The sequence below is a fragment of the Suillus paluster genome, assembly GCF_016628075.1.
Source record: "Suillus paluster strain FC165 chromosome Unknown EDB91scaffold_175, whole genome shotgun sequence".
Classification (NCBI taxonomy): Eukaryota; Fungi; Basidiomycota; class Agaricomycetes; order Boletales; family Suillaceae; genus Suillus; species Suillus paluster.
In genome coordinates this window covers 21,691-48,741 of record NW_024537735.1, presented here as the reverse complement: position 1 = coordinate 48,741, position 27,051 = coordinate 21,691, and the positions used below count along the sequence as shown (strand labels likewise).

General features: G+C 47.6%; 7 protein-coding genes across 7 annotated transcripts; 4 read left to right on the top strand and 3 right to left on the bottom strand.

The window, feature by feature from the left end:
- Positions 1 to 11: 11 nt before the first annotated feature.
- On the bottom strand, positions 12 to 1,811 carry EDB91DRAFT_1175048 (Metallo-dependent phosphatase-like protein). Its single transcript, XM_041320350.1, has 11 exons — positions 1,598 to 1,811; positions 1,504 to 1,535; positions 1,352 to 1,440; positions 1,156 to 1,290; positions 1,086 to 1,104; positions 977 to 1,018; positions 759 to 915; positions 643 to 701; positions 455 to 580; positions 309 to 378; positions 12 to 236 (listed from the first exon to the last, which is right to left on the bottom strand). Exons 1-11 carry the CDS (start codon positions 1,801 to 1,803, stop codon positions 83 to 85), a joined length of 1,089 nt encoding a protein of 362 aa, XP_041169585.1. The 5' UTR covers positions 1,804 to 1,811; the 3' UTR covers positions 12 to 82.
- A 2,178-nt stretch (positions 1,812 to 3,989) lies between these two features.
- On the top strand, positions 3,990 to 5,085 carry EDB91DRAFT_215677 (uncharacterized protein). The gene is made up of 5 exons (XM_041326483.1): positions 3,990 to 4,150; positions 4,235 to 4,341; positions 4,427 to 4,601; positions 4,651 to 4,946; positions 5,012 to 5,085. Exons 1-4 carry the CDS (start codon positions 4,088 to 4,090, stop codon positions 4,759 to 4,761), a joined length of 456 nt encoding a protein of 151 aa, XP_041169584.1. The 5' UTR covers positions 3,990 to 4,087; the 3' UTR covers positions 4,762 to 4,946; positions 5,012 to 5,085.
- A 9,084-nt stretch (positions 5,086 to 14,169) lies between these two features.
- On the bottom strand, positions 14,170 to 14,880 carry EDB91DRAFT_1256169 (uncharacterized protein; the record flags this gene model as incomplete). The annotated part of the gene is made up of 3 exons (XM_041324114.1): positions 14,170 to 14,499; positions 14,617 to 14,763; positions 14,824 to 14,880. The coding sequence occupies 3 exons, from the start codon at positions 14,878 to 14,880 to the stop codon at positions 14,170 to 14,172; spliced, it is 534 nt and encodes a 177-aa protein (XP_041169583.1).
- Positions 14,881 to 15,596: 716 nt separating this feature from the next.
- On the top strand, positions 15,597 to 15,800 carry EDB91DRAFT_1012678 (uncharacterized protein; the record flags this gene model as incomplete). Its single annotated transcript, XM_041312444.1, has 1 exon — positions 15,597 to 15,800. A coding segment is annotated over one exon (204 nt), but the record flags the coding sequence as incomplete, so codon positions are not given.
- Positions 15,801 to 17,092: 1,292 nt separating this feature from the next.
- Positions 17,093 to 17,942, top strand: EDB91DRAFT_1063988 (uncharacterized protein; the record flags this gene model as incomplete). The annotated part of the gene is made up of 2 exons (XM_041314649.1): positions 17,093 to 17,374; positions 17,427 to 17,942. The coding sequence occupies 2 exons, from the start codon at positions 17,093 to 17,095 to the stop codon at positions 17,940 to 17,942; spliced, it is 798 nt and encodes a 265-aa protein (XP_041169581.1).
- An 879-nt stretch (positions 17,943 to 18,821) lies between these two features.
- On the top strand, positions 18,822 to 19,070 carry EDB91DRAFT_1011554 (uncharacterized protein; the record flags this gene model as incomplete). Its single annotated transcript, XM_041312424.1, has 1 exon — positions 18,822 to 19,070. A coding segment is annotated over one exon (249 nt), but the record flags the coding sequence as incomplete, so codon positions are not given.
- Positions 19,071 to 24,151: 5,081 nt separating this feature from the next.
- On the bottom strand, positions 24,152 to 27,018 carry EDB91DRAFT_1175022 (uncharacterized protein). The gene is made up of 5 exons (XM_041320349.1): positions 26,460 to 27,018; positions 26,125 to 26,399; positions 24,666 to 26,066; positions 24,354 to 24,604; positions 24,152 to 24,299 (listed from the first exon to the last, which is right to left on the bottom strand). Exons 1-5 carry the CDS (start codon positions 26,875 to 26,877, stop codon positions 24,218 to 24,220), a joined length of 2,427 nt encoding a protein of 808 aa, XP_041169579.1. The 5' UTR covers positions 26,878 to 27,018; the 3' UTR covers positions 24,152 to 24,217.
- Between the last annotated feature and the right edge of the window lie 33 nt (positions 27,019 to 27,051).

Here is a 27,051-nt window from a genome sequence, read left to right as displayed (position 1 = left end):
TGCACGAACCGTTCTTATCGTCCAAAAGTGTGTGATTGACGTTGTAATATGTATACAGCAAATCTGGGTCACCGAATCGCAATCATCGACCATAGTTTTTGTCCAGCGTAACTCTCGCCCACGTCAGTCCGTCCTCGAACCTGATCCACGTTTCAAGCCCCCTAGTTGGATTTGCAGAGGAGAACACGATATTCCGTACACCGTGGCCCCATCCTAGGCGATTGTAGCCGCCGTAGCTAAGACAGCAATGAGCGTAAATGATGAGCATTCACTGAACCAAATGGAGTCAACCAGTGAGCGCCACATACCCAGAATGCTTGTCGAAACAAAATATCACATCCTTCGAAGGTTCACGGGCACACCACTCGTTGCCGTGATCTGCAAAGAAAACGACACATAGCGGGTCAGCGGGGCTGTATGATAAAAGACAAGACATGTAAATTGGCAGTCTCACCATGTCCAGAGATAACTGCATGGAGGTTCTTGATATTGGCATTCAGTGCATCCCAAAACGGTTGGTCATTTCCTGCTGATGACGCGTCAGTGGTGGCTTGTGTTGATCCCCGGGATAGAACGTCAGCTCAAAAGAAAAACACGAAAGTGAGCGACCAGATGACGTCAGATATATTCGATTTCACTCACCATTTAGTCCTGGGTTTCGTACAGCGTTCAATGTCTTTTGCACGCTCTCAATTGCATGTCTTATATTATTATTGCAGGATGAGAACACAGTCCTTAGTTGGATGGATTTCACTTACGGAGGTATATGTACGAAGGCTAAAGCCCCTCGCGCTCTCCTTTCTATCGAATCCCACCCAGCTTCCATTGCAGCTGTCTCGCTCTTGATCCATCCTGCTACAGAGGCGTCCACCCAGTCGGGTAGCGGCGCGGATGATGGTCCAGGAGAATAACCACCTGGTAGTGAAAGGACGTCAGCGGTTCGACTAAAAGCACGATGAAAAAGATGGGAGGGTACCTCGGGAATCGAAAAACCATAGGATCAAAGCAGGCGTCAGATCTTGAAACAAAATACTCGGGTAAGCTGAGGGGCTTAAGGATGAACGTTCTTATCTTCAGATACGCACCAGTCGCCTTTTCGTAGATCTACATGTACAGTCAATGATTTGATTTTGAAAGATGACTCTTGTAACATACTGGAACCCAATACGTGCCCTCCCCTCCCCTCCCTCCGATACCAGATGGTGCAGTGCGAGTGTAGCTCAGAGAACTAACGTGCTGCTCGCGCTGTATTTCTTCAAGATGTGTGATGTTTCGCTGATTGTCATGGTTCTAACAAATATTATTCTCGTCATATACATTTCTAGTAACAGTTCACATAAAGGAGACACACCCCATATGTGGAAGAGAAGGGGATTTTTGCTTCGTTTAGAGGAGCTACTATGGCGTCGATGAGAGTGGTGGAATTCTCCCGGAATGTATCTAAAACACGGGAGGTATGCTGTCACCTGAGGCGATCAATAACCTGAGTCAATTTGAACTCACTTTCACCGGTGATCAAGTCTCCATTCAGAACGCTGGAAGGGGTGCTATGTTGTTACAAATATCCAACTGCGAGGCAAGTGAACACAGTCCATACACGTAGTCAGGCTTCTCATCGGAAAGTACAGTTTTCATCAGTCGTGCACTATTAACATCCTGTTTAGGTCCCCAGTCGTCCCAGGGATTTTCACCATAATGGAGATCTGAGAATACGGTCAATTTGAAAGTCCCAGAGGAACTGAAGGTCAGTCGTGGTTTATCGGGATACGGGTTGAGTTGAGAGGGTAATGCTAGAAATGTCATCCGACCTGCAGAAACGGTGTATCGATGAGTATATGTATGATCTTGCGTAAGTGTCGGAAATGTTGCATACCACTCGGAGATGCTTCCACCATTCCTGCGCAGAAGAGGGCCAGAGTACTTGATGTGACAAGAATATTCTTGTATGCAAACACGAGAGAACCATTGCGTTCGTCGTCCAGTGGTGACAATACTTACCCAATACTGACAGAATTATAGCGTAGCGACGTGACTTATATATAGTTGGGAGTACTGGGAGGTTCTAAGCCGACGATAGTACTCCGACGACTGGTTCAACCGTTCAACTGTTCGACTGAATCGTTTCAAACCGTTCGAGTGCCATGCATGCCACGGCTGCCGTTCATGGATGGCACTCGAACGGTTGAACGATCATGCACATGAGTCCTCGGAGTGTCGTTGGGCTTAGAATTCGAGAACACCTCCGACAGGCTCGTTTCATCGATATGACCGGTGGACTTAGTCTGTACAGTTCTTCCTGCTACAACTTTCATGAGGATGGCATGGTCTTGCTTAGGGACACTCCCTCAGTAATCACATTTACCCAGGATGCAACTCCAAGCACACAGTCAACGTTTCCAACTTCGCAAGCGGAGTCACCGCTAGCAGCCCGATTGCCTGTAAGATGTGCACCCCCTGTTCATCCGCAGCCTGACATGTAAATTCATAACACCACGTCTGCCCCATGTTACACAGATCTCCCGCGCGATATTTCTCCCCCGAGAACAAAATCGTAGCCTAAGCGTGGACTCAAGGGATATTTACTATTTGAACATCTCAAAAACCGTGATCTGGAATGGTTCAAGATACACCATCAGTCCGCCGCTGCTCCTGATCCCAAATCGCAAGTCCTGTGGTGGGTCTAGCCGCTCAGCCTGATACATTTGAGTCGTTGAATGGTGCACCAAGTGCCCCTGCTGCAGAGAACTTAAGGCCGTCTCGCATGTCAATGCCAAGGACGACGCATCAACGACCGTCACCAAGTGACCCCGTGACAGCAAACGAGTTTACAGCCGCGGATATCATCGATCGGTCGAGTGCATGCACCCAGACTCCAGTGCTTATAGACGCCAAACAGCCAAAGGAAGAAATCACACCTTCACAGGTCACTCTGAGTCCTCCGAGATTTGGAGAGGATATGGCTGTTTCGGCAAGGACTCAAGTCACCGTGCGGGGCCTTCCTACCCAATCTACCAGAATATGATCAAACTTCGTTGTTTGAGAAACTTACTCTGTACTCGCGATGCTCGTGGCCCACATCTGGGAACCTTTCACTGGAGACCAAGCGGGACGGGAAGAATTTCGCCATCCCGCTAGCCCCACCGATTTTTGTGAGTATCATCATGCTTTTTAAACCACGATGAAGTCGAAATAACCTGTTTAACAGTTCACTCTAGACGATTGTGTCGATGTCTCTGCCCTCATCAGAAGTGGAGAAAATACCTTTTCAGTGGTCCGACAGAGCGACATGTCACAACATGTGTTTACGCTCCATGCACACAATCCCGCGTACGAGAAATTTAGCTATCTGGCTTCATGCAGACATAGATGCGAGGACTGGAGCAAGACCATACGTGCTCTTTTCATATTTGAGTCGACGGAATTACGATGGAAGCGATCGCCGTCAAGTTCATGAAGTGGCTTGTGATGTAGGCTTGTAAACACTCGATTCGTTGAAATGATATGAAAGTTGTGGTTTCTCACAAATAAGTGACATTGGGGAGGTGCGGGCATAGAGGAAGCTCGATGATGATGGGCTTAGTAAGTAGCTTCAAGTACGACGCCCGAACGCAAATAATGGCAAACACCCTCCTGGAGTCCAACCGCCTCTCCCTCTTCCAACGTAGCGGCTATACACCCACTACTAGTAAATTCTGGGAGATGCTAGACAAGAATTTGCTCTGCTTGTTTGATTGCGTTCTACACCATACCAGTGGAACAGATTCAATGTCTGCCACCTCATCGACATCGCTGCTGTTACAGTGCCACGACTTTAAATCGCTAAGTGTTAAAGCTTTCGGTGACTCGCAGCTAATTCATGCAATAGTACTGGAATTGCGAGACGCGAGATGATATAGTTCGGAGAGCTTGTCTATGATGCGTACCACCAACTTTATGCAAAAGATCTGACCAGCCTTCTTGACGAATTTTGAACTCTATTCCTCATTTTGCAGCCTATTATATGGGAAGCCATCCTATGAATCATATCTAGGATCTCTGAGATTTCCCCGATGTTGAGAAGAAGTCCTGTATCTGGCTTAAGTTGATCATGAAGATTATACCTCCCCCCCCACCACGACGATGTCACTTCTGCCCATCATTGTGGTTGATGGTAAAAGGTTTTCCCTTACTCGCAAACTTGTTTTGCTGATTACGTCATGTCTTGCTCAACGCTTGGATCGCTTCAATATACCAGCTCTCTTTTTTGCGATCCCTGCTCTCGAGGCGAGATATAGACGGTTTTCATCGTTACTGCTTATCGTGCCGAACGTGCTTTAACAACAACAAGAACAACAACCCCACGTGCGCATCCTATCCACCATCGCACTGTATTTGGTGGAACACGGCCTTGACGATTTTTACCACTTTGTTTGCTTTTGTTCGCCAGGTTGCCACTCGCTATCATAGCCCTCGCTACGAGTTTCATAGGATCGCTTTTTGCATCTTCAGTCCAAAGTGGATTATTCTCACCGGCCTGTCTAGCCCGAGCACTACTGGCCGTATATTTTCTCAACTTTTGCACTAGGAACCGCAGGGGTCATGCTGACTTCTACGCACACGAAGTAAGGTCCGAATGTATTACCGTGTGGTTTTTTGAGCAGGGTACACCAGCTGTGCCAGTCAGCGGCTACAAACTACGAATCCAGACGAATTTTCTGTACTGGAAGGTTCTGGACTAACTCCACAATCCACCAATGCAAGAGATTCGTCTGCCTTGAATAACTCAACAACTGCCACACAATTCATCGCTGCTGTGCCACGTCTTTAAATCATTAGTGTTGATACTTTCGATGACTCGCAGCTAATTCCTGCCACAGTACTGGAATGAGGCGAGACGCAGGGCTGCACCGATGTGAAAGCAGAAACCCGACTCATGATCTCGCATTTAAAGATGAGCTACCACGCCGGTGAGTCATCCTGCTCTCGAGATATCCATAGGTACGACTGAAAGACAGTCTACTTTGATGTTTAGTGCATACCAATCAACTTTTTCATCATTCCTCCTTATCGTGCGTGTTCATCCCATCCATCCCGAGTGCTGGATTTGTCGATGACAAAATTCCGACCATCATTCTCAAAGCGTTGACTGGGACAGGTGAGCGTTCTCACTGGCGTGCGGGTTCTGGGTGACGAATGCTAATCACTTCTCAGATTCTTCGATGACGATCCCCTCTGCTATAACACTCGTCAAAGTATTTCCGATTCGGCTGCACATATGCAAGGTCTATCGCTCCGCGCCGCCCATCATTGATGGTATTTTGCCTTTACTCGCTAGGTTGCCACTCGCTACGAGTCTCACAGGATCGCCTTCTCGGCGCTCGCATCTTCATTCCGAAATGGATCATTCTCACTGGTCTGTATTTGTGCATGGTCGGTCCCCTTTGGAATTGCATTGATGGCGTTCGGTGGAGGACAGCCCGATGATTATTGTCCCATAAACCCAACCGCGACACGGCAACTCCATATATCCTGTATAACATATAGCGTAAGGAATTGTATTCCCTTGGCGATGGAACCCTTGATGGTGTCACTTCCCTTCTTCCGTCTTCCATAGTTCACGCTACATAAGGTACTATCACTCCTGGGAATCTGCAACTGGCTGTAATATGCAAAATGTTCAAAACACCTCAATGCGCTGCTTGAATCACTTCGAAAAAATTCAGGTGCATGTAGGCTACTTAGAGATGATGTGCTGTCCAAGTAGAATAAAAATTTCTTGAGTGTTGCAGCTGCGAGAGACGGAATAGTGGTGATTTGCAACCTCGTATAATCATGAATGATCCAGATCCCATAGATCCTAGAGAGATATTCAAAATATTACACCCGGAGCATATCAAACACCTTTCCAGGGTGTTAGAACACAATTTTGATAGAGGTCATTCTCTTGTTTTAAGATGCTATAGACAGAGGATTGATGACATGTATGAAAGCGTGACAGCAGATAGGAGAGTGTGTAACAAATTCAATCTCCTCTAAGTGAAAGTTGACGGTGCCGCTACTGTGCTGATGTGTGACACGACGTGACCATGTTTTGCAGAATACCAGTCAGACCCTGAATTTTCTCGGCCTTCATCCGACACTCCACCACAAAATCCTTAAAATCCTTAAAATCATATTTGTATAGAGCAGCTATGAATCTATAATGGTGCAAATCCGTAGAAGAAAATATGATGTGGTTGAGGAGTTACAAAAGATTTATTGAAAATGTTGCAGAACCCCAGGAGTGATAGTAGGGGCTCTTACAAAACCGACCAACCGTGACCTAATGTGACTTGCCGTGACTTGCTGTGACTAAACACATAAGCACTGGAATGGCCGGTCCTGAAGCTGCACTACTGGCCGCGTGACAATGAGATTAGATTAGATGTAAGTAGTACTTTGTGTGCGAGAGTGTGTGTGAAGTGTATGTAGCAAATGTGTGCTTCTCGTCGAGTTCCTTCAGTATGCTGTCAGGCAGCGTGCGGTGACCACGGTATCTTTTATTTGCCCATGTTGCTTGCTTTCCATTCAAACCTTTCTGATATCCATCAAGGAACCATGAGGCCCGGTTGGAAAACCTTTGGCTGGTGTGTAAGTTTGATTCAAATGAGTCCAAACAACACTCACCGACGCATGCACCCGATAGGAATAGAGTCGAGGGCCTTATGGACATTGGCTTCCATTTGTTCGTCCTTCTTCATGGGTGGATATAACCGGTACAGTCTTTTTGCATATCCCCAACACTGTTCAATGAAGTTTAACTCACAGTGGAATTTCGGGAGGATCATATACTTGAACCCCCACGTGTGGCAGCGCTCTTCAAGGCGACTCGGTATGACGCTCCAAACCCCACTTTAATAAACTGCGCAATACACAACATTGAGTGTGCGATACACAACCGAATGCGCGATACGACATCGAGTGCGCAATACACAACATCGATTGCGCGATACACAACGACCAAGTGCGCGATACAACAGCGGAAAGAAATGTAGCTATTTCTAGTAAACTGCACAGCCAAAATCTTCGAAGTTGGGCTCAACAATCAGGTATTTTGCAAGATTGTCAGCTGTGTGAGTGATAAGTTTTCGCTCATGATCGAAGGCACTTTGACCTTTCACAATGAATAATATAGCTTTCCAGCAATCCAGGTTTATCTTGCCAATGTCAAGTTTCTCAAACCGTTCGATGGCATCCTTGTAAGGTTGTGGATTTCGCCCATCCAGCAGAAACCGACCCATTCCATTCCACCACAACTGCTTCCAGTCCTCCTCGCATCTCTTTTGCTTCGTGCAAGTTCCTGTATGTACCATAGGTGGGGCTTGTTATGACCCACGTCCAACAATAATGTTGAAGGAGAGTTCACGACCACTAGGACTCGGTCAGAGATGACGATGAGTAACAGGATTGGATTGAGCGTTGAACGTCTAGGCTACTACAACAGTAGAAATGAAGAGGTTAAGTCTAAGGAGCTCTTACACTAACTACCCTACTCTTATACATAACATTGAGTCGGAGATATCTGGGTACGAAAGAAATCAGCCAATGAGAAAAGAGTCGTACGATACTGCGGATGAGTAAGTATGACATCATGATATATAAGCAACTGAGTAAGACGGTTACTAAATAGAAACCCAAGCTCCGACCGGTTCTTCTTTGGGAAGCGAGATTGTTCTAGTCTGTGGAGTAGGGGAGCCAATTGGAGAAGCAATGGGTGACCTATGACGAGGAGTCACGTGACCGGCTCGGGTACTAGAAGTAGCCGAAGGAAAACCGAGAAATGAAAAATGGTTCGTATTTGGGATTCGTGACATTACCCCCTTTCTAGGATGAGTGTCCTCGCGAATGTAAGATGGTCGTATGTTTTTCTGTCTCCATTCGAGGAAGTCAGGGGTCGTCAGAATTGAGGCGGAGATTCACGCCGATTTAACCGCATTTGGGTTTTCTGCATAAAAGTCAGCTACAATGAGCGGCGCATTCTTCACATCTTCCTCTGACTGCCATGTTGCTTCTGCTTCTGCATATCCTTTCCATTTTACTAAATACTGCAACTTGCGCCTGTATAGGTGGCTTTGCAATATTTGCTCTGCTTCATATTCTGGGACTTGATCAACAATATCCGGTGGCGGACGCGTTAGAGGTGGGCGATCAACGAGTCGAGAGGTTTAATGTGGGGTGAGTAACGATACATGGAAAACTGGGTGGATGCGATATTTAACTGGGAGCTTCAACTTGTAGTTTAGCTCGCCAGTCTTCTCTTCAATTTCGAATGGTCCAAGACGGCGATTGGACAACTTTTGGCTCGGACGGCACTGTTTAATGTTCGTTGCATCTAACCATACCTTGTCGCCTGGTTTGAATTCTGGTGCGTCTTTTACTTATGATCATAAAAGCGCTTCATTCGATTGTTCGCTATTTCCAGTATTGCCTTCGTTTCTTCTTGTGCCTCCTTCATCTCGGCTACTCTCTGATCGGCATGGGGAATCGTGTTGGAAGAATTAGGGGAAATCGTAAACTCGGGATTATAGCCGTAGACACATTTGAATGGGGAGTGTCCCATGACGGTTACCAAGTTATTATGTGTGAATTCAGCAATTGGAAGCCAAGAAACCCAATCAGATTGGCGGTAGGATGTGAAGAGTCGTAGGTACTGCTCGACTTCTTGATTGATACGTTCCGTTTGTCCGTCTGTCTGTGGGTGATATGCTGTTGACATGGACCACTTGGTTCCTAGTCTTTTCGAGACTTCCTGCATGAACTTGAACACAAATTGTGTTCCTCTGTCCGAAATCACCTTCTTCGGTGTTCCGTGCAACTTCCATACGTGGTTGAGAAATAAGTCCGCGACTCCCTTGGAATCAACATCCTTGGTGGTTGGAGCAAGATGCGCTTGCTTCGTGAAACGGTCAACGACTACCAAGATACTGTCTTTGCCCTGGGAGATGGGTAGATCGGTGATGAGGTCACAACTAATGGTCTGCCATGGCCCTTCTGGAACCTTGTTTGGCTTCAAAGGTCCATGGGGTTTTGACGGTAGCACCTTCGTTTGCTTGCACCGATCACATCCATTTACGTAGTCATTGACCCACTTCTGCATCTGGGGCCACCAATAATTCCGCGAGACAAGTTCAAGAGTCTTGGCACATCCCATGTGTCCTGCTGCAGGTGAGTCATGGAAGATCTCTAGCACTGAGCGACAAATTTCCTTATTATTGGGAACGTAAACCAATCCTCAGAACAAAATGAGTCCATCTTCCGTGTTCCACTCTTCCAATCCTCTTCTCAACTGCACAGGGGCCTTCTTCAGAGTTTCGATAGCATTTCGGACTTCCGGATCTAAATTGGTACAGTTTCTGATACGCTTTAACAGCGAATGCTCTCCTTCTATCAGAACCTGACCTCTTTTTGCGGCCTTGATATGAAAAAACTCGGGTTTCAGAAGCACGCGATCAGAATTGTCGTTTTCTACCCCCCCTCTGTGGTCTGGCCTTCTGGACAGAGCGTCGGCAGTGTCATTAACCTTTCCCGGTTTGTGCTGCAGAGTGAAGTTGTACTCTGCAAGGAACAAGGACCATCTTGCCTGTCGTCGAGTTAACTTCTGGCTTGTCATGAAGTACTCGAGGTTTTTATGGTCTGTCCAGATCTCTACCGGATGAGGTGCGCCCTGCACATAATGCCTCCACTCTTCCAATGCACGGATGATGGCTAAAAGTTCTTTGTCATGAATGTTGTAATTACGCTCTGCATCTTGCATCGATTTGCTGAAAAAGGCCACTGGGTGCCATAGTCCGTCTTCTTCCAACTGAGAAAGTACACCACCAGTAGCGTAGTCAGATGCGTCGCTCTCTATCTTTTGTTTTTTATTCGCATCTGGCATGACTAGCACTGGTGCGGAAGTGAACCTGTCCTTCAGAGTTTTGAAAGCCTTTTCTTGCTTGTCCGTCCATTCCCAGGGTACATCCTTTCTGATGAGTTCATTCATGGGTCTGGCAATGTTCGAGAAACCGAGAATGAATCGACGATAAAAGTTCGCAAATCCCATGAATCGCTGAATGTCCTTGACACAGGTGGGAGTGGGCCATTCCTGAACTCCCTTAACCTTGACCGGATCCATAGAGACATGTCCATCCTTGACAATCAAACCGAGAAACTCCACTTCCTTCTTCTCAAAAGAACACTTCTCCGGTTTGAGATAGAGATCATTGTCCTGCAACCTTTGTAATACCTCGCGCACCACCTTCCGATGTTTCTCTACATCACCATTGGTGAAGACCAAGATGTCGTCGATGTAGACTACAACAACCTTGCCTTCCTTTAGATCTTGGAAGATTTGGTCCATCATAGTTTGGAAGGTAGCTGGAGAGTTCGTCATGCCGAAGTACATTATGACTGGTTCGTGATGTCCGAAAGGGGTTTTGAAGGCGGCCTTCCACTGGTCTCCTTCTCTCATTCTGATATTATTATAGCCCCATCGAACGTCCATTTTCGAAAAGAGCTTTGCACCGGAGAGACGATCGATAAGGTCCTGAGAGCGAGGGAGAGGGTATGCATTTCAGATGGTTTTCTCATTCAACCTCCGATAGTCCATGATGGGTCTGAGCTTTCCGTCCTTCTTAGCAACAAAGAAGAAAGGAGCTGCTACTGGGGATTCGCTATCCCTCAGTCGTCCCAAATCATATTCCTGCTTTAACCACTTCTCACATGCGTCATTTTCGGCGGGGGACAGGGGATATGCTTTCGCATTGGGGGGAAGGTCAGTAGGATCCTTGAGGTCTACCTTGTGATCCCACTTCTTAGACTCGGGGAATTGAGTAGACTCTTCTTCAGAGAAGACCTTAAGATAGTCATGGAGCCAGTCCGGCACCATTTCTTCTACGGGCTTCTTTTCCTTCTTCTCCTCCTGCTGCGCTAACTCTGATGCTACAGAGCTCTTGTACCTGATCCACACATTCCGTGACAAATCCTCATCCTCGACTTCCTCAATCTGCACCTTCCGACCAACAGTAGTAGCAAGGTCCGATTGTTCTTCATCCTCAAGCCTGGCAGGTATAGTACCCACATGTCCATGCATTTTAGAGCTGAAGCTGTTCGACTGAACCCAATGATGGATAGAGGTTTCCTCAATATCCTCATCTTCGTCATCTTCTGTCAGTATCAACTTGGGCAACACCGAAGGGATCGAAGAGTTCATGGCTTTTCTCTTCTTTGCCTTAGTCTTTTTGACCTTGACCTTGGCTTCTTGACATTTAACCGGGCAACGGTCTAATGCCACCTTCCCTGCATTCCAATCGATACTGGGATTGTGGAATTGTAGCCAATCTATCCCAATAATGACATCATCGGATCCTAGGTCTGTGACCAGAAAGGCTACTTCTTCCTCATGATCCCCTATGGTGAGCTTCAAGTCTGCGTAATGTGTAATTGGTCCGGCGGAATTGTCCGTTTCGTCAATGTTACAGATCGACATTGGTCGAAACAACTGCTTAATCTGAACTTGATTTTTTTCTATGAATTTTTTGCTAAGGAAAAGGTTCGTTGCTCCACAATCCACTAGAGCATTGACAGCTGCTTTCTTGTGTTTCCCTTCCAATGTAACTGGCAAGTAGAAATGGTCTCGTTTATTCCCAGAACAAACTTCTGATACTTCTGCAAACATAATTGCTGAGTCACTGAGAATGGAAAAACGATTTCTTTGATCTAAGTCCACAGTCGACTTCGATCTCCCTAAAAACCCTTTTGTTCCTCCTTCTTTGCTGGGTTGTACATACTGGAGAGGCAGATCCTCTCATTAACGATGCGGTTAATATCTTCCAGGGTGAGTGCTTTCACCGCTGGAACTTCTTCCACCTTGCCGGCGCGGACTGCTGGTCCCTTGCCCTTGGTGTCGAGTGGCTTTCCCGTACAGTTACGGGCCATATGCCCTTCTTCTCCGCAGCGATAGCATTTGAATGGCTGCCCCTGCGCGCAGGGTCTGCCTCCTGCTCTGGTTGCGTCAACATCCATGGTGTTTCCTCCCTGCGACGTAGTCTTGGGTGCTCCAGCTGGTGTGGGTGGAGCAGCAGGGCCTCGCCAAGGTTGTTGTTGAGAGAAGCTTATTTTCCTCTCGTCATCAAGCTCTTCGAGGTTCTGCCTGACTAAGAGCGCCTCCCTGATCAATCCCTCCAGGGTGTCTTTCCTGTTGGGGTGGATGTTAGCCAAGTAGTTTTTGACCCGTTGGTCTAAACCATGGCGGAGTTTGCGCATTAGTTCGTAGTCGGAGAATTGACAGAAGGCGAGCTTCTGATGGAAAAGGGAGATATATTCTCCGACGGTACGATTGCCTTGTCGGAGAGATTCCAACTCTCTCGCTGCCTTTTCTTCCTTGTTGACAATGCTCCACATGACCTTCATATCCTTGACGATGCTGTTATAGGACCCGGGCCGACCGCTGAGCGCCATAGGGGTAATACTCTCTGCCCACTTGGCTGTGACTCCTCGGCAGAAGGACACGAGACATGTGCATTTCTGCTGCTCGGTTGCTCCTGGGTAACCTGTAAAGTAGATTTCGAGTTGGGTGAGGAAGGTGTCAACGTCAATGGAGTTTTTATCTCCTGTGAAGTCCACGGGTTTCGCCATTTTTAAATCAGAGCCTGAAGTCCCAGATATAGCGCCTGGGATCTTCGTTGTAGGCGAGGTCTCCAAAAGCATGACCCTGTCTTCTGCGTTCCTCAAGGATTCCTCCAGATCCCTCACCCTTTTCTTCAGGAAGTCGATCTTGTCGTCCGCATGCACCAGGCCTGCTTGCAGTTCATCGACCTCCTTCTGCAGACGGGTTATAAACTGCCTGGTGTACTCTCTTTCTGTTTCGACGACGGCATTGATTGCGTGTGAAATGTCCTGATGGGTGATGATACTCGACCCGGGCCCGGAGATGCCAAAGGGTGCAGAAGGGCCTGCGATTGGGGTGGTGGATGATCCTGCAGGTGGTAATGGGCTTAATGGGTTTCTCCATCCTTGCGGGGCCGGAGAGTGGATCACTCCCCTTGGTGGAGTTGCTACTCTTGGTACAGCTGGGGGAGCGTCTGTCACTTCCATATCCTCGGAAACATGCATCCCAGGCTCTCCTAGATTCTCGGACATGGAAGAATCTGCAAGAAGAATCTGAACAGGAAATAGTGTGGAGGAGCGCTTCCCTGGCCGCGACTAGGCGGGATCTGTATGGCGGGGCCATGATAACAAAGGTGCGAATACAGCGCTTTGGTAGCGGTTCGTCAACCTAAATGAACTCGAGAGGAGTTTGCGAAGACGTGGTGAACTTTGGGTCTGCTTTCAGCACCCTAGGTTCTTAGGTAATTGTACTAGGGTTGTAAGACCCGCGAGTGCCGTTCTGTTACGTAAGAAAGCAACTATAGTAGCGTACAGTTGGCAGGGTTTTGGGCCGAACTGTAGACGTACGGAAACAGGACCTAAAGTCGCTGATCCTTATCAACTGGCGGCTCGTAGTAAGACGAGGGCCTGGTTGACTTCTACTTAAGACTAACGTAAAGAAACTGAGATACTGAAACACGTCGGGGAAATAATGAGTTGACAAAAAATGTGATCCGCGAGAATATTCTCAAGCAGAACAGCACGGCAAAGTTCGTCGAGAACGGTGATGTCCAAGACAAAGTTCAAGTCGGAGTGGTAAAGTAGACTTAACCTAATGTTATGACCCATGTCCAACAATAATGTTGAAGGAGAGTTCATGACCACTAGGACTCGGTCAGAGATGACGATGAGTAACAGGATTGGATTGAGCGTTGAACGTCTAGGCTACTACAACAGTAGAAATGAAGAGGTTAAGTCTAAGGAGCTCTTACACTAACTACCCTACTCTTATACATAACATTGAGTCGGAGATATCTGGGTACGAAAGAAATCAGCCAATGAGAAAAGAGTCGTACGATACTGCGGATGAGTAAGTATGACATCATGATATATAAGCAACTGAGTAAGACGGTTACTAAATAGAAACCCAAGCTCCGACCGGTTCTTCTTTGGGAAGCGAGATTGTTCTAGTCTGTGGAGTAGGGGAGCCAATTGGAGAAGCAATGGGTGACCTATGACGAGGAGTCACGTGACCGGCTCGGGTACTAGAAGTAGCCGAAGGAAAACCGAGAAATGAAAAATGGTTCATATTTGGGATTCGTGACAGGCTTCACATGCAATAATCCGACGGTGTACATCCAGACGTTCCTTGACCTTGAACATCGTGTTCCACACAACGGGCCCAACAGCATGACATTCATCATCGGATATGTCATTGATGCGAGCTGAAACGAGGCGCTCGAAAGCATGCGGCAAGAAGTCTTTGATGTTGTACTTCAAAGCGAGTGAAATAAGTCGTGTCGATTTGAGTGAGTAGCAGTTGCGCTGGAGATTGTGAACAGCATAGTCACGAGCATCTTTGCAAAGATACATGTCGCTCAGCTCCAGTAGTTGAATGACAGTGTCGTTAGGTATCTTGAGGGCATCAGGCCTCCATCTGCATGGTATCAGATGTGAGCTCATTATGAAACAAACTCAGGCTCGCTTGTTGTAACAGACAGAAAGAAACAATTCGAAAGCATTTTCGCTTACTTGCGACGGTACAAATATGGGTTTGTCGTCAGTGCTACCGTCGACCTCTTCAAATTGGGTGTCCTGGCTTGCAGCAAACATATCCCTAAACCCAAGTGATTTATCCCCAAGGATGCTTGCATGCACCTTGAAGAGCGAGTCTCCTGCCTATTAGTACATTCAGGTTAGTCCACCATAAGGCTATGATCCGTCAAGTGATGCACAAACCCGGAAGATGTGGGTGCCATCTGAGAAGTAGAACATTTGATGGCGTTGAGCAGGCATTGAACTTGAATCGCCGGTCGGACAAGTCAATTGTTGAGTAGAATATTGCGTGAACACGAAGAATGGCTTAGAGGAAGAGTGAGGTGTTAGTAATAAAACCGGTCACAGAAAGTAATGCATCGGACCCAAAACACGTCACCAGTGAGAATTATGCCAGCAGAACTTTTGAACAATCTATAGCTTTCTAACTCACGTCGAATAATGGACGCTGGTCCTTTGGTGCCATTGTCACTCCCACTTCTCCCTGAAACAAAAAATTGGTCTGCAGAAATCCAAGCTGCCTATGAGAGTGTCCAATGCACTTATGATCATGCCATCTGAGTTCTTCGAGCAGATGGAGCTGACCCTACCCGTATTGCATTCCACGTGGATCTATCTTGTCAAATGCACTTCCAATCCTCGAAGCACTTGTACCAGACATTGACTCAGATGACAATCTGGAGTCTCTCCCTGTCGAATGGCTAGCTAATGTAGCCACACTACTTGGTTGTGCAGTTTCAAATCTGGAACACCTAGGAAAAACTGTAAATGAACAGTGAGTCAAATTTTTGATAGATGTATGGATACTAAGACAGGATATTTACAGAGAGGAGCATAATGTTGATATACTGGAATTAACCAGAATCGAAATCACTGGGAAACGAGGACGGCCTAAAAAAATCATAGATCTTGAATTCTTGAGGGAGGCCACCTCTTCTCAACATCAAATCAGTCATGTCGAGCTTGCGAAGATCCTTGATGTTCATCCGGAAACACTACAGCGCTACATGCGTCAACACAGCATTGAAAGGTGCTATTCCAACCTTCGTGACTGTGACCTTGATGCCCTGGTGAAGCTATTCAAGTGTCGTAGACCAGAGTCCGGTTTTCGGTACCTTGTTGGCTTTCTTCGCCAACAAGGTGTTCGTGTGCAGCATAGGCGAATATGGCAATCGCTACGACGAGTTGACAGAATTGGACGCCACTTCCAACGCCAACAAATTATTCGAAGATGGAAATATAGAGTAAAATGTTCCAATGCTCTCTGGCATTTGGACGGGCACCATAAACTGATCCGGTGGGGGGTTGTTGTTCATGGATTCATTGACGGCTACTGCAGAACAGTATGTAACTGTCATTCAGAAATTGTTGCCAACTAATGCCTGTCCAGGTAGTTGCACTGCGAGCAAGCACAAATAATTGTGCCGCTGTGGGTACAACAAGTGCAGCGGAGAGAAGTCAATCTACTACACAGTTGGGTCTTTGCTGCCTGCTGCCTTGCTTGGGAACAAGTGCATTCGACCCTTAAGGGGATTGCTACTGGGGAGTACTAGTCTCTGTCTAAACGACCCTAATCAACCCTCCCGCAGGTAGGATGAGGATCCGCAAAAATGCGGAACAAGCGGAACAAGCGGAACTCGCACGGAACAAGCGGAACCCAAGCGGAACTCAAGCGGAATGGAAAGGAATGAAACGGAACTCAAACAGATAAAGCGCGGAACGTACTGATTCGTCGGAACTCGCAGGTGAAGTCGAAGGAAGTGTATCACAAGGTTAGATTGATAGTGGGCATAAGTCAAAGCGATCCTCTAGTAAGGTGAAGGAAAAGTGGGAAGGTAAAAGATGGGATTCAATAAAATACCCCCAAGCCCTGAGTACCACTACTTAAAGGGAAGATTATTTTTAAGGAACACTGAGGTACAGGTAGTAAGTCTCTCAGGAAGCGGAAGTGAAGGCAGGCAGTGCACATGGGCGCAATACTCCGGAATAGGGGTCCGTGCCATAAGGGCATGTGTCAGTTTGATCTGGATAACGTTAGGAACAGCGGGAAGAGGGATACAGCATACCAATGGACCTGGAAGGATGGGGACAGGACATGTGAAGGTTGTCCGACGATGCACGGGAATATCAGATAGTGCGGGCGGGTTCCGAAGGATGCGCGGGAATGCGGAACCCATCGGACGATGCGCGGGAAACGCGGAATGTGCGGAATACGCGGAACTGATGTGAGACGATGCGGAAAGGACGGGGTTTTACACCTACAGTGGGGGAATTCCCCACACCGCAACAGTTCTCGATTTATTTCTTGAAGCTCAAGAGGAGTATGGTATGCCATCACGTATGCGAGGTGATCGTGGTGGTGAAAATATTGATGTTGCTACTTATATGGTCATGCGAAATGGCCCAAATCGTGGCTCTTTTATGTGGGGATCGTAAGCCTTCGTATTGTCAAATGACTGATTGGGTGTCGTGCTCACACAAGTACTGCAGGTCTACTCGAAACTCAAGGATAGAGCGCCTCTGGGTTGAAGTAGGAACCCAGTTCGTGAGACGTTGGAGGGCATTCTTCAGTCACTTGGAGAGATTGCATGGCCTCAATATTGAGAAAACGGGTCATTTGTGGCTCCTCCAAGGTCTATTCTTGGATGCTATCAACGATGACTGTAAGAGCTTTCGAGAAGAATGGAATCTTCATCCAATCGCTGGCCCATCAATGAACAATAAGAGCCCACAAGTAGGTAGTGATCGAGTCAAAATTGTGAACACTGACACAGCATTTATCACAGGATCTGCGACTGATAAGCCAGGCAACACTTGGCATTTACCGAGACAATTGTGAAGGAGTTCACCCAGACACAATTGAACGATACTATGGCACTCATGGGCAAGAACAGACTTGTTGTCATGGACAGACTGGTGCTGGCCATCCTGACGACGAAGACACTAATTTGGAGGATCAGCTTGTCTCACAGATAGAAGAAGATCAGGAACAGAATGTTCACCATGCTGCGATTGAAGTGCCCGGAAAGAAAAGTCCCTTCGTGACCCAGGATGATGAGAACCTTTTTTTTTCAACAGTCGAGCAAATAGTTGACGAGGGCATCATACCTGAAGGTTATGGCTTATTACCTGATGAGCAAGGTGACGAGGATGCAGCCATGGTCGAAGTCTTACAATTTGGGAGACGTGGAACAAAGTCTATCATAGTATCATTAAGTGACTCTGTCTGGGAAGCTCGTGCAACACTCTGGTGTCAAGGATTGTCAGCATTATCTTTGTTTGAAACTGAAAGATACTTTTAGCTAAACGTAGTACATGAAATATGCTCAAAAATATGCTTAAAATTTGGCTAGAGACTTACAGTCAATAACCAAGACAAAATTCTTCCATAAAGCACATCTATTTGTTCTTCCGAGCCATCTCCACTTCATCTCATACATTGCTATGTCCGACCGCCATGAAAAGTACTGCCGAGACTTTCATGAAGGAGGGCAAGCCTGCACCTGTGAGTGCTTCACCCCACCCTCCAACCCCGATGCTCCTTACTACTGCCGAGAATGCCAGCACGGGTTTAGCAAACATCCCGAGGCACTAAATTCCACTTTGCAAGGTGCACCTCGAAGGCAAGATGGCACAGAACTGTCCGGAAAAAACAGGTTGGTCAACATATTCAAGCAAAAAACCAGCTTGGGGTCTGCAGCAAGATCCTTGCCAACTGCTACCTCATCCAAAAACGTACTTGACCAGGTGATGGATGTTGAGCAAGCCTCGGTAGTCAGAGATGAAGTCATGAAAGGCTTCAGGGCTGGTGTACACTTACAAAACAGCAAGGTCAATAAGGTGCGAAGCACATTATACATGATCATGATACTTACAAGTCAGACTCGGAGCAGTTGCAATCTCGTCGGGTTCCTAGTAGTAGGGCAAGGGCTGCATCATCAAGTCAATTTGATGTAGATGGGGATAAAATCGCGAAGGTTGCATCATGGCTTCTTTTGGTGAATTGCCTTGACGTGAATATCTCTCTCTTTTTTTACATGAGAAAAAACTAACAGAATATGTTGAAGGACGACGGTAATCTCAAGAGCACGAGTCCACCATCACGGACACAGTTGCACAACATGGAATGTCGTTGATGTGCACATATCGAGACCGCTAACAAATTTTCGTTCAATTGAATGTGGACTCATGATGAGGTTCATCAGTACCTGCAAAATGAAGTGTTTCCATTGGCATTTGAATATGTCAATTCAAAAGAAAAGGGGAAAGGAATTGGCATACCTTCTTGCCCATGGGTTTTAATAAGCAAGGAGAGGCTTCGATATGAGGTCGTAAATGTCGACAAGCCCACCGGCAGCGATCTTGCACGATTCCGAGGCAGACCCAAGTGCCCTGTGAAAGATGCCAACATCATCATAGGTAAGAAGCTCTATGTCCTACAATTTCTTGATAGGCTAATTTCCGTGTCTTCAGCATTGTGGAGAGGAATTCCAGAACATATATATGCATCGTGGGATCCTGAATATCAAGAGACGGGGGATGATGGGATATTTTTTGATTCCAACGATGCTTCAAGTTTCGAGGAGCCAAAACCAACAATATTAACACATGCAGGTAAGTTTATCTAATATCGGTCAATTATTTGGTTCATATCTATCTCTCGTTTGCTAGCCGCTGCGAAGCTCAAACGTGGACGAGAATCATCTGTTGAGATTGTCTCCGACACGGAATCCAAACCTTCTGCCAAAAAAATGAAAGGTGTGTAATATTTCACAAGTTGTCCTGTCACTCACTCATTGTTCTAGCAGGCATCACAGTGAAGCAGGAGGACTTACTAGTGTCATATTTCCAAGCACGGAGTGTTTTTTACACAGCCTCACAGCCTAACAAACATTCGTTCATCTTTAAACTTTTTCTCTCTCGCTCACTCACTCACAATTTAGTTTTTCTAGAAAGCTCCAATGCAGACATCGATGAACTTCCCAATGTTATTCGACAGTTGTCTCTAGTGCCAGAGACCCCGGTGTGAAAGGACACCCTCCCCTCCGGCTCTTTTTTCAGCGCGCAGGCTGGGTCAAGCCATCAGGCATCAAATTTCAGCACCGCTGATTTACTATCTAGACAATTCCTTCTTCATCCTGTCTCCAAGCCACTTGACTTTGTAGAGCCCTGACCATCTGATATCTTCTTGCATGGTGTCCTCAACCCTGATAGTCCATCTGCCCCTCCTCGTATTAATCCTTGGTCTGAAGATTATTTTATAGGTGATGTGAATATTGCCGTCTAACACTCTGTGCCCTACTGCTATCTACTTAGTATCCTTTTAATCTCGAAGCTTCCCTTGTCTATCTATACCTTGCTACCCTGACCTGCTACCTGACCAAAATCCTCCTGCTATGATACACTACCTTAATCTTACACCCATTATACACCGTGACTGTTAGTATCTCACAATGTCCTTGATGTCATAAACACGACACTTGTAGGCTGTGTGGCACTTTGGTGCCCTGTATCGCGCATTTGGTCGTTGTGTGTCACGCAATCGATGTTGTGTATCGCGCACTCGATATCGTATCGCACATTCGGTTGTGTATCGCACACTCGATGTTGTGTGTCGTGCAGTTTATTAAAGTGGGGTTTGGAGCGTCATAACTCGGGACATTAATGAAATCTGAACATGGAGTCATTCTGCAGTCAGATCTGCAAACATTGAACCATGAAAAGGTAGTCACAAACATACATTCTCTGAGTCTTTGTTGACCTCATATCCAAGTTGATTTAAGCCTCGACGTGTGTGCCGAAGGTTTGCAATACTTGCACGGACCCTCTTGCTTCGTGGGGCCCACTGATGCGGCGGTAGAAACGTAACGGCCGGCCAATGGTGGCGGTGACAAACTCTGCCTAAAGTATGCCGTATATATATATATTGTCCATGGTTAGCTCTACATCCACTTTTTTACAATTCTGCTTCCTGTGAACTATGCTAGATAGCCTGCTCTATGATTCCACTGGTCTCAGATTTTCTCTCCTGCATAAATCTCTCGTGTTATCATCCTAACTGTGTTTTGTCACGCTTTCATCACAAATGTCATGTGATATTGGTCGGTTTTGCAAGAGCCCTACCTTATAAAAAGTACAATTTTATGTAGTAGTTCTACAGAGAATCGTCACCCTATCTCACACGGCCTTCGAACTCGCAGCCTTGTCACTACAACATGTAGCAGACTTACAATAGCACGCACTCTGACGCAAGCGCTTTACGAAACGCAAAGTCTATCTCAGCTTAGGAACACTACTGGCAACTCCACACCTGGGTGCCAGGTCATCCATCCATTCACGTATAGAAGCACATAGAGCAGTGCGTGCGAAACCGGTCACAAAGGCAACAAGTGCAACAGAGAGTAATTTGTAGGAGGATGCTGAACGGAGTTAGGTTTCCGGGTGGTATCGAGGCGCGTAGCACACACTGCATGATCATCAGTCCTGATTTGAATTTGCATGATCCTTGTAGATACGGACCGGGTCAAAACCGGCCACGCCATGCCCTCGCATTGGTGATTGAAATATCTGAGTAAGTGTTAAGCTTTAGCAAGTACCACCGTGAATTCCCACACAGACTTTGCTAGATAGATAAGCAGAAGACCTATCATCGTAGTATGTATGTTATCTGGTGCGGTTGACACTGCGAGCGCCAACTATGTCTTTTCCGGAGAAAGAGCCTGAGACGACAGGGGTCACGCCCCGACAAACTATGCGAGGCCATACGCACTGTATACGAGGTGTTGTGCACCTGCCTGGGGAACAGCGCACGATGACATGTTCGTTAGACGGCACACTGCGACTATGGGACATGGAGAGCGGGGGACAGATCGGGAACGAGTGGCAAGACGGGGATACAGCAATGTACGCTATAGCATTGTCACCAAACGGCAAGACAGTTGCAAGTGGAAGCGATGATGGGATAGTGAGGTTATGGGACGTGGAGATGGGGAAAGTGGTTAGGAGATGGACGGGGCATACTGAGGGTGTGCAGTCAGTGTGCTGGAGTGGAGATGGTGAGCGGGTGATGAGCGGATCAAGAGACGGGACGGCAAGAGAATGGGATGCATTGGGAAGTGGAAACCCGATTGTAGGCGCAATCAAGACGGGACACGAGTCAGTATTGGCGGTCATTTATTCGCCAGACTCAACAAAAATTGCTACGAGCGGATACAACTTGCAGGAATCAGTAAAAATCTGGGACACCAAGACAGCCGAACTGGTTCAAACACTCAAACAACCTTTTACAGTTCACAGTTTGGCTTGGACCTCGGATAATAACAAGCTTATCTCCGGCTCATATCGCTCTATTAGGATATTCGACACTGCCACATGGAATCAGATCGCCATCCTCGAGGGTCACAAAAGCAATATCAACGCCATATCCTTGTCACGCAATAACCGTATCCTTGCTAGTGCATCACGCGATAAAACCTTATGTCTATGGAATCTAGACACAAACCTCCAAGTCGGTCCACCACTACAGCACCAAAATATCGTACCCTGCGCTGCCTTTTCAGCTGATGCAAGGCTGCTAGTCACTGGTTGCGACGACAGTAACGCTTACGTGTGGGATACCCATGCCATCCTCAATCAAGCTGGCCTTGATCACCTCCTACCTGTGAGTATAAATATTATGGCTCTAGACTACACTAATCTCCCACCCACTCGCAGGTGATAGACGTGCGTGTCATCTTCTCCAACATTTTCGTTCATTTTAAGATCGACTTTAATATTCTAGGGTGATGCTACGTCACATCCACCTCATCCACTACTGCCAGATGACCCCCGAGATGTCCGTCGTCAGCGTTTTTTTACCCTGTTCTCTTCTGACCTCTGTGTACACAGTCCTCCGCGACGCCTGCCCCCCACCGCCGTCGCTGGAGTCCACGCGTGCTCCTCGACGGCCTTTCATCGCTCTTCCGCCGCTCTCACACCAACACCGACAAGCGGGACTCAAAGGTATGTCTTCCTTCCCGCGCGTTTCCAATCCTCGTGACTCGGTCATTCCTTTGCAGCCGCCGACCGTTTCTCGGAGGCCGAAACGAGACAATACGCAACCAGCACGAGGCCAAGCCTAAACGTCGTCATCACAAACTCAACCTACCGCCGCCTCGATGTCCCCAACATCTCCTACTCCTGCTACTGGTATCACGCAGCCACCACCCCTCTCTTTGTGCGCTCGTTTCGTCCTTATTCTCTGCTGCGCATCTCCTGCAATCACCAATGGTTATTAAATACATACAGCATGAGCTTAACTATTGTGTCTTTGCTTTCTAGTTCTCGCGTATTGTTATCTCTTTGTCCATGTCCCGTTTCCATTTGACCCGCCGCAAAACGAAGGTGGATTAAAGCATCAGGCGGCAGCGTGCATTTCAACGGTTCCCTCCTTCAATTTCGTCGCCCACCGTCTACCGCGCTGCATTGAAAATAAATCTTAATGTTGCTTGCACTGAAACATACTACTGATCAGATGATACCACGCGCTTCTAGGCTCACTTGGTCGGTTTTTCAGTGCGTTACACCTCAGAGAACTCCGAACTCAAAGCTCGGACCGCTTAACAAGTCACTGAATCGGTTCCCAGTCGACTGGCGCTTTATAGTCGACGAGAAAACGCCATCGCAGCGTGGATATCATTCCAAAGGACTTCTCAACTCAAAAGCCCCTCGTCCTCTCCCAAACCATCTTTCTGTGGTATCCGGAACCTAACAGACGCGTAAACACCTGCACATCAAACGTTTACCCAAGCACTCAGAAATTCTCATCCACCAAAAACACCTCCAGAGGCAAAGGCCGAGATCTGCAGAATGATTGGAAATCTCGTGGTGTCCGAGGTTGAGTTCCTCGGGCTTCCGAAGGGTTACGAACGGCTCTGCTAAAACTGAGTCTGCAATGCCCTGGAAACCGTCGAACTCGTCAATTCTGTTGCCGCGGAATCTGAGATGCCTGAGTTACACATACATGTGTCTTCAAATTATCCGCGACGCACCCCAAATCGATGATGTGTAAGTATTTTTGCGGGACGGGAGGGTGGGTTCGGGAGAGTTGACAGCATCGTGCTGTGTTCGGAGAAGATGTTCCAACTTCGAGGCTTTCTAGTATACAAAGAGTTCTGGCACGATGAATTCAATCATAAGATTTACCCAAAGCTTGTATTTACATAAATGTAAATATACCGATCAGTGCTGTTGATCAATCGATGTATTCATCACAGATTGAGTCCTTTCTTTTGGTTGACTCGTAGCAGAACGAAGGTGGATCAAAACATGGGGCCACGGGTGGAAGCTTAAGCCCCGGGTTTGAGCTATTTCCTCCGTCAATGATGGCGGTCACCCCACCCACCCCGCGCTGCATTCAGTATTAATGTTGCTTGGTCTCACATTTCAGCACGTTACGCCGTCAGAGAATTCTGAACAAACTCGGGCCTCTCAATAAGCCACTGAATAAGAAATTTGCACCGTCGTCTCGCGCTTTGAAGTCAGTAAGAAAATATCATCGCATTTCAACCAATGCAACGAGTCAGCATCAGCGAGGGTATTATTCCAAGCGACCTCTCAGCCAGCTTAAAAGGCCCCTCGTCCCCTCCCTCTCCCAAACCCTCCTCTGTGGTATCCGGAACCTAACAGACGCGTAAACACCACCACGCAACACGCACATGAAACCAAGTACTCACAAGTTCCCATCCACCAAAAAGACTTCCAGAGGCAGAAGACCGAGTTCTGCAGGAAGCTTGGAAACCTCATTGTCTCTGAGGTCTAATTCCTCCAATTTCCAATCGGGCACCGAACGATTACCTCTGAAAAGCTCTGCGATGCCCTGGAAGCCGTCGAGCTCGTTGATCTGGTTGCCGCGGAGTCTGAGATGCCTGAGGCCTTTGCGGGAATTGGAGGCGTCGGCTAGGATGAGGGAGGATATGACATCTTGCTGCAGTGAAGCTGATGTAAGAGCGTTGTAAGATAGATCCAACGTTCGAAGACTCGGGAACAAAGCGCGTTAATAAATGCAAAAGTGCATCGTTGGAGCGAGGAGGAGTGGTGGACCCTGTGTCGGCTCGACGTGTCACGGAGACTTGATCGCCGAATCCACACCCATCTAGAACGAGTTCCTCCAGGTTTGGAAGTAGGGCGTCGCCGGTGGTTGGGAGAGAAACGCAAAGATCAAATTTGCGGTTGCTTAAGGTGAGAATCTTGAGCGTCTGGGCGAATGACTGGGCTGATATGGCGGCGAGGGGGAGTGACGGTGTGGGCAGGGCGATATCTGTTTTGCCTTGAGAGGACGGTGAATTCGAGAATGTTGCTAGAGAGAATGATCGAGCATGACACTTTGTTGGAGCTGAGAGCGGGGGTAAAGTGAGTGTTTGAGTGGAAGCGTGGTAGTATTGCGGGTTGGTTAGACTTGCGGTCGATAACGATTGCGAGGTGCTAACAGGCGTGGGCGGGCGTCCGCGTCCGATAAGAGAACTGGGCTTCGGAACTGCAGCAGTATTAGTATTTACTGCAGACGTTGCTGCTGCCGCTCTTGCTCGTCGTCGTCCACCCTCCGTTAACAAACCCTGCTCTGCCTCGATCTCCCAAGTCTCCTTGACGACTTCCGCGTTATTTTGGCTTACGTCGGTTTTGCTGGGTCCACCAGCGCTTTCCGTACTTGCCGCATTCCTAGATACACGGTTCTTCACCCTTCTCTCCGCCTCTATCTCCCAAGCTTCCCGAACGACCTTTTTACCGACCGACACTCGCAGAGTGCCTTCCGGTGGCTCCTCAGTAGTAAAATCATACGTAATATCTTGCTTCAACCCAGATAACGCAGATTGTAAGCCTTCCATAGTAGCCCGAGTTTCCCCCAGGTCAAGGATCCGCAGCCGAGCGAAACAATAACCCTCCGAAGTAGATAAATTGCTGGGAAAGGCATCATCCCCGATGTCGGCAGTTTCACAACGAAGCTCCTTGAGATGTCCCAAGCGACTCAGGGCTCGAATAAATGCAGGGTTAGAGTCTCCCGAAGCCAGAGGATTCGCAGAAAAGTCAGCCTTGGATATCAAAGGAGGCAGATTGGCATGGTCTATGCTGGAAGCGGTGAGTTTATTGTGAGACGCGTCCAGGATGGAAAGGCGGGGCAATGGCGATGAGGCTCTTGTGATAACAGGACCAAAGAAGCCCCCCGAACTGAAGGTGTCATTTCGCGCATTGCGTGAGGAAGACTTAGAGAACGGGGCACCAAAGGAGAGCTCGCTAAGGGTGTTATGGGACAGGTTCATGACCGTGAGATTGGGCAAGGCGAAGATGTTTGAAGGCAAAGCAGTGAGGGAATTATGAGAAAGATCTAGGGTAGTTAATGCCGTAAGGTCGGCAAAGGTATCAGGTAGACGAGTGATCTTGTTTTGATGCAACTTGCAATGGACAAGGTGTCAGCATCATCTATCACGGGAGGACATAGTCAACACTTACATCTACCGTCTTCAGTGATCCAAAGAGAGAGATTTCATGCTGTATTTCAACAATTTCGTTGTTCCATGCTTTGAGTACATGCAAGTCCTGGGCTTCAAACCACGCCGGACCTTCTCGTTGGCCAACCCGTTTAGACAAAGTTAAAGCATCCGTGGAGGACGATATAGGCGGCTCTGAAGGAACCGACCTCAATGGATCAGCAGTAACTCCCAGATGAATGTCAAACAAGGCAGAAGGAATGCATGGTAGAGAGCGAGAGGACAAATTGATGGAACCTGCAAGAGTGACCTTGTCTGATCAATGGAACGCATCCAGCACAGAGCGCGTCCACTCACCTGTGCTTCGAGCACGCTCGATGGTCTCTTTCACCGACCACCTCCCCAATTCGGGTGCCTCTTCTTCTTTCTTCTTCGCTGCGATCGGATCTGCATCTTCGAGGTTCTCAAAATCACCAAAACTTGCGCTAGTGCCGAGGCCTGCTGAAGAAGTAGATACAGCCTTCCTGGCTTCGGCTCGTTTTAGAGCGATGACTTCTTTGATGCTCAGTGGTGTTTTTGGAACGGGTGGCTCGTCTTCGACGGGCGGTGGCTTGCGGAGGGCCTTGGACGGAGATTTGGGAACAGACTTTGTCCTTGCGCGAGGGGAAGATGCGCTAGCAGAAGGCTTAGACGGCGACGGAGCGCGTGAGCGAGAAGGAGGCGCAAGGTTCGTCTTCACCGTTGGACGTGGAGTTGGTAGAGGGATACGAGACATCTTTGAATATTGAAAGTTTGAAATGAGTTAACTTGCAGAGGTAAATTAGAGAAAGAGGCAAAAGTTAAAAGAATTGCAGTCTTCGGACAACCTTCGGGAGACGGCGACTTTGCAGTCACGCAAAATTAACCGACATTTCTTATGTACGATGTGCACATTCACGACTCGGGCCTC

Excerpts from the sequence above, each read along its gene's own strand:
- EDB91DRAFT_1175048 (XM_041320350.1), bottom strand. The coding sequence starts at position 1,803 with ATGACATTTCTAGCATTACCCTCTCAACTCAACCCGTATCCCGATAAA. Across the intron at positions 1,291-1,351 it reads CCTTCTCTTCCACATATGGG|AACCATGACAATCAGCGAAA; the intron begins GTGTGTCTCCTT and ends AATATTTGTTAG. Across the intron at positions 379-454 it reads TGCAGTTATCTCTGGACATG|ATCACGGCAACGAGTGGTGT; the intron begins GTGAGACTGCCA and ends TTTTCTTTGCAG.
- EDB91DRAFT_215677 (XM_041326483.1), top strand. The coding sequence starts at position 4,088 with ATGAAGATTATACCTCCCCCCCCACCACGACGATGTCACTTCTGCCCA. Across the intron at positions 4,151-4,234 it reads GCCCATCATTGTGGTTGATG|CTCTCTTTTTTGCGATCCCT; the intron begins GTAAAAGGTTTT and ends TCAATATACCAG. Across the intron at positions 4,342-4,426 it reads AACAAGAACAACAACCCCAC|GTTGCCACTCGCTATCATAG; the intron begins GTGCGCATCCTA and ends TTTGTTCGCCAG.
- EDB91DRAFT_1175022 (XM_041320349.1), bottom strand. The coding sequence starts at position 26,877 with ATGTCTCGTATCCCTCTACCAACTCCACGTCCAACGGTGAAGACGAAC. Across the intron at positions 26,067-26,124 it reads GATCACTGAAGACGGTAGAT|TTGCATCAAAACAAGATCAC; the intron begins GTAAGTGTTGAC and ends GTCCATTGCAAG. Across the intron at positions 24,605-24,665 it reads TGCATTTATTAACGCGCTTT|CAAGATGTCATATCCTCCCT; the intron begins GTTCCCGAGTCT and ends GCTTCACTGCAG.